The sequence below is a fragment of the Bufo bufo genome, chromosome 6 (assembly GCF_905171765.1).
Source record: "Bufo bufo chromosome 6, aBufBuf1.1, whole genome shotgun sequence".
In the NCBI taxonomy this organism is placed as follows: Eukaryota; Metazoa; Chordata; class Amphibia; order Anura; family Bufonidae; genus Bufo; species Bufo bufo.
The window spans coordinates 276,112,710-276,122,041 of record NC_053394.1 but is presented as its reverse complement, the minus strand read 5'-3'; the positions used below and the strand labels follow the sequence as shown (position 1 = coordinate 276,122,041).

Here is a 9,332-nt window from a genome sequence, read left to right as displayed (position 1 = left end):
TGCCCTCCGGTATCTCCGTTCCCTAAGTTATGGTAGGCGGAGTCTGCCCTAGCGCTGGCCAATCGCATTGCAGAGCTCACAGTCTGGGAGAAAATAACCTCCCAGGCTGTGAGCTCTGAGCTGCGATTGGCCAGCGCTAGGGCAGACTCCGCCTACCATAACTTAGGGACTGGTATCTCCGCCTACTATAACTTAGTGAGCGGAGATACCGGAGGGCATAGCGGCAGAACGGAGCGGCGCCCGGGGATAATAGTAAGTGCAGTGAGATCCCCGGGCGCCGCTCTATATGTCTGTATAGTTAGTTCATAGGGTAAGAATGGGCTCTTTAAAGCCCAGAATGAGCACAGATATAAATATGCAAATTACAAGTTTTACTGAATCTTTTCCCCACAACACTATATATCAATCTGCTCCGCTCCTCCTGCTCTCTAACATGCTGCCTTCAGTTCAGATACCATGTTCAACGTGACAGGTTTCCTTGAACATATGTTTTTTTTTTTTCTGGCAGTTTGCCTTCCTTCTGAAAACTGCAATTCACACAGAACCTAACTGATTGTTGTAATGGTTTGGTTGTTTTTAAAGGATAAGAGGCCCTAATAATGTGACTAGGTGTAAATCACAACTATTAGCAATGATCCTGTGTATTATAATAAATATAGAACGTATTTATTAAACCGTCATTTAAAAATACATATTTACACAAGTAATGTTACAAATTTTGTCAATGAACAGAATCTGCATAAATTTGCCAAGCTCTTCGTGAGTGTGGCCAGCTCCCACAGTGATGCATAGTGACATCTAAAGCATCAGAAAAGGTTCTGATGACCATGAGTTGTGATCTGAGGGCATGGCTGCTTATACAGGTTCTTCTCAAAAAATTAGCATATTGTGATAAAGTTCATTATTTTCTGTAATGTACTGATAAACATTAGACTTTCATATATTTTAGATTCATTACACACAACTGAAGTAGTTCAAGCCTTTTCTTGTTTTAATATTGATGATTTTGGCATACAGCTCATGAAAACCCAAAATTCCTATCTCAAAAAATTAGCATATTTCATCCGACCAATAAAAGAAAAGTGTTTTTAATACAAAAAAAGTCAACCTTCAAATAATTAAGTTCAGTTATGCACTCAATACTTGGTCGGGAATCCTTTTGCAGAAATGACTGCTTCAATGCGGCGTGGCATGGAGGCAATCAGCCTGTGGCACTGCTGAGGTGTTATGGAGGCCCAGGATGCTTCGATAGCAGCCTTAAGCTCATCCAGAGTGTTGGGTCTTGCGTCTCTCAACTTTCTCTTCCCAATATCCCACAGATTCTCTATGGGGTTCAGGTCAGGAGAGTTGGCAGGCCATTTGAGCACAGTAATACCATGGTCAGTAAACCATTTACCAGTGGTTTTGGCACTGTGAGCAGGTGCCAGGTCGTGCTGAAAAATGAAATCTTCATCTCCATAAAGCTTTTCAGCAGATGGAAGCATGAAGTTCTCCAAAATCTCCTGATAGCTAGCTGCATTGACCCTGCCCTTGATAAAACATAGTGGACCAACACCAGCAGCTGACATGGCACCCCAGACCATCACTGACTGTGGGTACTTGACACTGGACTTCAGGCATTTTCTCTCCCCAGTCTTCCTCCAGACTCTGGCACCTTGATTTCCGAATGACATGCAAAATTTGCTTTCATCTGAAAAAAGTACTTTGGACCACTGAGCAACAGTCCAGTGCTGCTTCTCTGTAGCCCAGGTCAGGCGCTTCTGCCGCTGTTTCTGGTTCAAAAGTGGCTTGACCTGGGGAATGCGGCACCTGTAGCCCATTTCCTGTACACGGTGGCTCTGGATGTTTCTACTCCAGACTCAGTCCACTGCTTCCGCAGGTCCCCCAAGGTCTGGAATCGGTCCTTCTCCACAATCTTCCTCAGGGTCCGGTCACCTCTTCTCGTTGTGCAGTGTTTTCTGCCACACTTTTTCCTTCCCACAGACTTCCCACTGAGGTGCCTTGATAAAGCACTCTGGGAACAGCCTATTCGTTCAGAAATTTCTTTCTGTGTCTTACCCTCTTGCTTGAGGGTGTCAATGATGGCCTTCTGGACAGCAGTCAGGTTGGCAGTCTTACCCATGATTGCGGTTTTGAGTAATGAACCAGGCTGGGAGTTTTTAAAAGCCTCAGGAATCTTTTGCAGGTGTTTAGAGTTAATTAGTTGATTCAGATGATTAGGTTAATAGCTCGTTTAGAGACCCTTTTCATGATATGCTAATTTTTTGAGATGGGAATTTTGGGTTTTCATGAGCTGTATGCCAAAATCATCAATATTAAAACAAGAAAAGGCTTGAACTACTTCAGTTGTGTGTAATGAATCTAAAATATATGAAAGTCTAATGTTTATCAGTACATTACAGAAAATAATGAACTTTATCACAATATGCTAATTTTTTGAGAAGAACCATACTGCAAGGTCTATGGCAGCAGTGCCAGATTGTTGCCCATTTATTTTATGTCACGGGTGAACATGTTTGTACAGGTGTCTCTCATGGGTCTGATTGATTTTGTGTGCACCCTGTTTTCCCAAACTCCTCCTTGGGGGGGGGGGGGGGGGGATGCTGGAGTTGAACCCTATTTCAATTCAGAACATGTCAAACACTTTGGATCATGACTAAGAACACTACTGTTCGAAAAGCGTAGATCTACTGGGATTAAGTGGGGGCCAGTGCCATTGACTGCTGTATCCATTTGGAATATGTTGGTGAATAAAGATCGGGATTGTTGAAACGTCTACGCCTGGTGCTGGAGCCTTTTTTCTATTTTGTGCATTTATTTTATGCTCTAATGCAGTCAATAGGGATGAGCAAATCTACTTTGGATGAAACATCTGAAGTCTATTCGCATAATCCTAAGTTTGAATACTGTACGGAGCGAGTGCTCTTTACAGTATTAGAATGTATTACTTTGCGAAGTCTTGCAAAACTTTGCATATTAACTTCATAAATTAATTACTACATTTCCCAAACTCTGGTTCGGTTCCAAGTGTATTATACGAATCGACTTCGCATGTTTCATCCGAAGTCAAGACCAGCACTTTCTGCGCCAGTCTTTATCTCCTGCGCCACTGGAGGATGCACCTAACTTATGACAAGGCGCATCCTCCTGCAAACTGTGTCTCTAAACAGAAATCTATGACTGCTCAGAGCTGCAATAGATTTCTGGCTTCATTTGTGACATAAAACTGGCATAAATGAAGACACATTTGTTGGGGTGACTGTCGCAGCTTTCCCTAAAGGGTGCATGGACAATTTTTTTTAAATGGTCGCAAATGCCTAGTTTGCAACTTTTTAACACCACTTTTCAGTGGCGCAAGTGAGATAATAAATCTCCCCCTTAGTGTTTAATAGAACTCTTATGGGCACGTCAGATTATCAGTCTTAAGCCCCATTCAGATAAACATGGCCTCCGTGCTGTGGATGTATACAGCGAGTCTGAAATACACAAGCACTAGCCATGTGAACTCTGCTCCATTGACTTGAATGGGTCCGCAACATACCACAAAGAATAGGAAATGTCCTATCTTGTGCGGTGGCACAGATTGAAAGCCCACTGAAACACTCCGAAGCCCTTCCAGGTCTATGCCTCTGCACTGCAAAAGATATGTCATGTCCTATCTGTTGCGGATCGTGGACCCATTCAAGTCAATGGGTCGGCACCGCAGCAAGGAGTTCACACAGGCATGAAAGTGAAAAAAGGGACGTTCCACAGGTAGAATTTTTATGATCCTTGTTTCTCCTTTAGGTAAAGGATCTATGAGGCTGTTAGTTTGATCATTAAACCCATGGTTAGGCCAGGATTTGCAGCTGCAATATAGACTCTAAAATTCACCCACATCATGGCCATCTGAATAAGGCCCTAAGGGGGTTGTCCAGGTTCAGAGCAGGTATAGCGCTGCCCTAGCCCCTTTTTAAAGACCATCCATTAGTACTGGTGACGTCACTGGGCTCACTGCTAGGCGGAAGCCTCTGCCTAGCATACACATAGTGAGACCTGGTACATCACTGGAGGTAAAGAAAAAGCCCTTGCCCTGCGCGATGCAGCACAGTGCAAGAGGGAGCATCAGAGCATGAAATTCATGCTGAATGAGTAAAGAATTGGGTTAGGTCCGGGTTCAGTTCTGAACCCAGACAACCCCTTTAATTGTGAGCACACATCCAGTTCTAGCCAGCTGAGGGTCTCGTCAAATGTTAGAACCAACAAATCATCAATGCCCGACAGTGCTGTGGAAATTTGGCATCCTTTGCATTACAAAACATACACATTAGTCTTTGACACTGTACTCATAGGCTGAACTTCTTAAAGTCCATGTCTGCTTCTGGTAAGAGGTCCTCCTCTGCTATGAGACTTCATGATTAAATGCAGTGGGGTTCCTTAACACAGAAAAAAAAGTGTTATTCAGTACTGCAATGAAGCCCCCTCATAATCCCACCTGTATGTTTAATGGTCCTATGTTCTCAGAACAGTTGCAGTCCAGTGATTATCATTTACTGACCTGAGGGTGGATCCTCTCTGTCCTCTTTCTTCTCATTTATGGATTGGCCCCATTGTAAAGAGTTGGCTGAGGAGCTGGCAATACTTAACCCGATGCCAGTTACTCCAATACTAATGGAATCTGGAGACAGAAGAAGAATCAGAACCACATTATTATTATAATCTAGTTATGTAATGTCCCCTTTAGTGAGCTCCAGCAGACTTAAAAGGGCTTCCCAAGACTTTTATACTGATGACTTATCCTTGGGCCAATCAGCTGTTTGAGAAGGCACTGGCTCTCCTGTGAGCGCTGTGGCCTTCTCTGTGCTTACCAAGCAGAGCGCTGTACGTTGTCTAGCGGCTGTGCTTGGTATCGCGCTCAGCCCCATTCACTTCTATGAGGTTGAGCTGCTCCTAGGCCACGTGACAGATGAACGTGTCATCACTGGCCTAGAGAAAGCTGCCTTCTCTAACAGCTGATCAGCACCGAGTGTCAGACACCCACCGATCAGATAATGATGACCTATCCTGAGCATAGGTCATCAGTATTAAAGTCTCAGAAAACCCCTTTAAGCCATCCATGTATTAAGGGATGGCCATTGATTTAAGTGGCTGATTTGTACTAATACATTTCCTCTACAGACTGGAAATGCCTGGTTGACCACAGTTTCCCCCCACTAAAACCAGCTCTGCTGGAGGAGGCCTATGAGCTGGACCCATGACAATCAGCTAGTCACCACACAAGTGCTCCAATCTGAAAGGTTTTATTAGATGGGCCCACCTCTTTAAAGCAAGAGTACTTACATTTTTCTCTACAAAGTCGAGTGCTGTTAAAGGACCCCTTTTCAAAATAGATCACAAGTATAGTGATAGCATAAAACAGTGATGAGCTTAAAATACATTGTGAGATATCTGCAGCTACTACACTCCTCAACATTGAAACTGCAACACCAAGAAGGACAGGCTGTAAGGTTAAGGGGCTGCTACACGTCCAGGCTTTTTTATGCAGTTTTTGAAGCCAAAACCAAGAGTGGCTTGAAAAAAGTGAAGTAGTAGTATTTGCTCTTAATACTTTCACTCCTGCTTGATACACTTCTGGTTTTGGCTTCAAAAACAGCATAAAAAAAAGGAACATGTGGCACCAGCCTTTTGCAAATCGAGGAAATAGCAGGTGTCGCTATGATCTGCAAGTGACCACATTTTCAAGCTCCAATCTGTGGCATGTGGGAGGGGAATAAAAGCAAATCTTTTTAGCCACATGAAACTTTAAAAATTGGCTCAAGTCATGTAGGATGATGTGTGATGTCTCCTATTCATCAACATTCCAGTTATCATCACTTGTTGCAAACTGAGACAGAATACATGGACTGAGGGACCTTGGTTTATCTCTCTGGCAGCTTGCTACGGCCCTAGGCTAAGATGTCAGCACTGTTCAATGTTGCGTGTCCTAGTGTTTGGGAGAACAACAAACTAGAATGACAGCAAGGGGTGCACAGAGGTGAACCTCTACACGGATGGATTGTCTGATTAGAAGAATGGCACGTAGTGATCCATTCTATACTGCAAGTGAAATTGGATATCACATCCCAAGCCTAGGGAGGCAAACACTCTACACAAACCATTGGAAAGCATTTGCATGACAATAGGCTACGAGCCAGTCATCCAGCTATAGGTGTTCCACTGACTCCACACAACCGCTCTCGAAGGCTATTATGGTTCACAGCAAGATGGCAATTGAGGTCTATCCTTTTCAGTGAATAGGTCTGTTTTTATCTTGGATGCAATGATAAGTGCAGATTGGTCTGGAGACCCCATGAACAAAGCTGAGGCCTTCACAAGGGAACGCCACACTGGTCCTACTTCTGGGATTATGGTTTAGGTTAGCATAATGTACGGTAGCCAGAACTCTCTAGTCTTCATTTCAGGTTCGGTGCTACAAAGATGGTTACATACAGGTCCTTCTCAAAAAATTAGCATATTGTGATAAAGTTAATTTTTTTCTGTAATGTACTGATAAACATTAGACTTTCATATATTTTAGATTCATTACACACAACTGAAGTAGTTCAAGCCTTTTCTTGTTTAAATATTGATGATTTTGGCATACAGCTCATGAAAACCCAAAATTCCTATCTCAAAAAATTAGCATATCATGAAAAGGTTCTCTAAATGAGCTATTAACCTAATCATCTGAATCAACTAATTAACTCTAAACACCTGCAAAAGATTCCTGAGGCTTTTAAAAACTCCCAGCCTGGTTCATTACTCAAAACCGCAATCATGGGTAAGACTGCCGACCTGACTGCTGTCCAGAAGGCAATCATTGACACCCTCAAGCAAGAGGGTAAGACACAGAAAGAAATTTCTGAACGAATAGGCTGTTCCCAGAGTGCTGTATCAAGGCACCTCAGTGGGAAGTCTGTGGGAAGGAAAAAGTGTGGCAGAAAACGCTGCACAACGAGAAGAGATGAAGCAGTCATTTCTGCGAAAGGATTCCCGACCAAGTATTGAGTGCATAACTGAACTTAATTATTTGAAGGTTGACTTTTTTTGTATTAAAAACACTTTTCTTTTATTGGTCGGATGAAATATGCTAATTTTTTGAGATAGGAATTTTGGGTTTTCATGAGCTGTATGCCAAAATCATCAATATTAAAACAAGAAAAGGCTTGAACTACTTCAGTTGTGTGTAATGAATCTAAAATATATGAAAGTCTAATGTTTATCAGTACATTACAGAAAATAATGAACTTTATCACAATATGCTAATTTTTTGAGAAGGACCTGTATAGTCGTGGAACCAGTGGTACGGACATTTCTCCAAAGTGTCCCAGGAGCCATTTTTCAACAAGACAACACCAAGCCACATTTTGCTTGTGCTCTCCAGACTTGTCTTCCATTAAGCACATCTGGCACGTCGTTGCAAAGACAGTTGCCAGGAGTGGATCTTGATGATTTGCATGCCCAAGTGCATTCAGCGTGGCAGAACATTCCCCAGGCAACCATTAAAAATCTCATGCCAAGGCGTGTAAGTAGGTGTATTTCAGAGGCGGCTCTTCCATTAGGCCACCGCCTAAGGCCTCGCGCTGGTGGGGGCTTCGCTCTGGCTCCCACCCGACACCGGCGCAAGTATAAATTGTACTTGTGACGGGTGGGAGCATCCTTAAGTCAAAACATTCGGGGCTTGAGCTCCAGTGCCCCGAATGCTATTCTATTTGGGGATATTGGGGGCACAGCGAGCAGCCGGATCACACTGTGGGGACTCCAGGTTGGGGGATGATGATAGAAATGTGAGGAAGCTAAGATGTCTGTGTGTTACACTCTGCAGAGACGAGGCGGCTGAAAGAAGTTGTACGGACCAAATGGAGAAGATGATGACACAGAAGATCTACATCTGAGGAGACGTCACCTGGAGGCCCTGGATGTGACAGGTATGTGCTGCTGTATAGCAAGTACAGCAAAATGCAGTGTGTGGGGGGAGGGCCGATTTAGAGAACTGGGCCAGGGTTAATTCAAAGTGTTAATATGCACTGTGAATATAAGCCCTGTACTGTGTTGTCACTGTGCATATTAACCCTTTACTGTGATGTCACTGCATATTAAAGGGGTACTCCGGGATAGGAAAATAAATCCCCTATCCAAAGGATAGGAGATAAGTGTCTGATCGGGGGGTCTGGCCGTTGGGATCCCCCACGATCTCCTGCATGGTACTCCGGATCTCCTTGTGCCCGGAGCAGTGGTCAACACTCCCCCTCCATGTATCTATGGGAGAGCCGCAGATACAGCACTTGTGTATCTCCAAGTCTTCCATAGAGATACATGGAGGGGGAGTGTTGACCACACCACTGCTCCATGTGGTGGTTGACACAGCTTATTTCTTGAGGACTGAGCCGGGGTGCCGTACGGGAGAACACGGGCATCCCAACGATCTTCGTGGGGGGCCTCATGTTTGAGTTTCGCCTAAGGCCTCACAAAGTCTAGAGCCACCTCTGGTGTATTTCTACACGTAGCACTCATACTCAATACTGAATAAATCAAGATGTTTTGAGAATTTTGCTTCCATTTTTTCTTATCATTTGCAATGCATATCATTAAACCCGTTTTGACTCGTGGCGTTCATGTACAACGCAAGTTGGAGCTTTTAGATGGTGGCTGTTTTGGTGTTGAACAGACGCCGCAGCTGCCAAGTTCCTGCTGCTTTACACAGTAGAAACCTAGAGTCATTGTCTGTGATCAGTGATAATGCAGATCATGGACATTTAACCTCTCACATACTGCATTCAACTGCGACCTGTGATTCAATTATGAATGTTAGCACCTGCTGTAGAAGAAAGAGAAGCCACATTTCACTTCGAGGTTAGTAAAAATGGAGATGTTTTATCACCCCATCCAAGGTAATGGAACACCTGAAACCTAACTAGGGACCTCTTGGGGATTTCAGTGCTTTCCCCACTGACCGGAGCTGTCTGGAGACAAAGTGGTACAATGCTGACACTTCGCAATCGTTGGGGGCCAAAAGGGAATAGGACCACTCTTGTAAGAGAGTTAACACTAATGTCGATGACAGACATCTTACTGTTACTCCAAGAGCAAAGCGAATTATGACATTACCTATTCCTTCAGAACCTCTTCTGTATCGAAATGGATTTGGGTGTTCAGAAATGACAAAGGACCTCATGGCATCATCTGGCTATGGAAATAAATAGCGTGTTATTGCCTGCTGAATATACAAATGGTTGGCAAAAGTATTAATCCCCTTGGTGTTTTTTCTGTTTTGTTGCATTACAACCTGACGTTAACATGGATTTTCATTTAGA

The 9,332-nt window shown here is 43.6% G+C and overlaps 1 protein-coding gene across 6 annotated transcripts in view; it reads right to left on the bottom strand.

The window, feature by feature from the left end:
- Positions 1 to 2,902: 2,902 nt before the first annotated feature.
- Positions 2,903 to 9,332, bottom strand: part of FAM149B1 (family with sequence similarity 149 member B1) — a 45,855-nt gene continuing 39,425 nt past the window's right edge. For 4 of the 6 annotated variants that reach the window (XM_040436983.1, XM_040436982.1, XM_040436984.1 and 1 more), the window contains exons 14-16: positions 9,127 to 9,205; positions 4,538 to 4,657; positions 2,903 to 4,415 (exon numbers count right to left, since the gene is read on the bottom strand). In XM_040436983.1, coding sequence (XP_040292917.1) covers positions 4,342 to 4,415; positions 4,538 to 4,657; positions 9,127 to 9,205 — 273 coding nt within the window. In that variant the 3' untranslated portion in view covers positions 2,903 to 4,341. Of the gene's footprint in view, positions 4,416 to 4,537; positions 4,658 to 9,126; positions 9,206 to 9,332 lie in introns of those variants that run through there. The other 2 variants (XM_040436986.1, XR_005779810.1) reach the window with 2 other exon arrangements.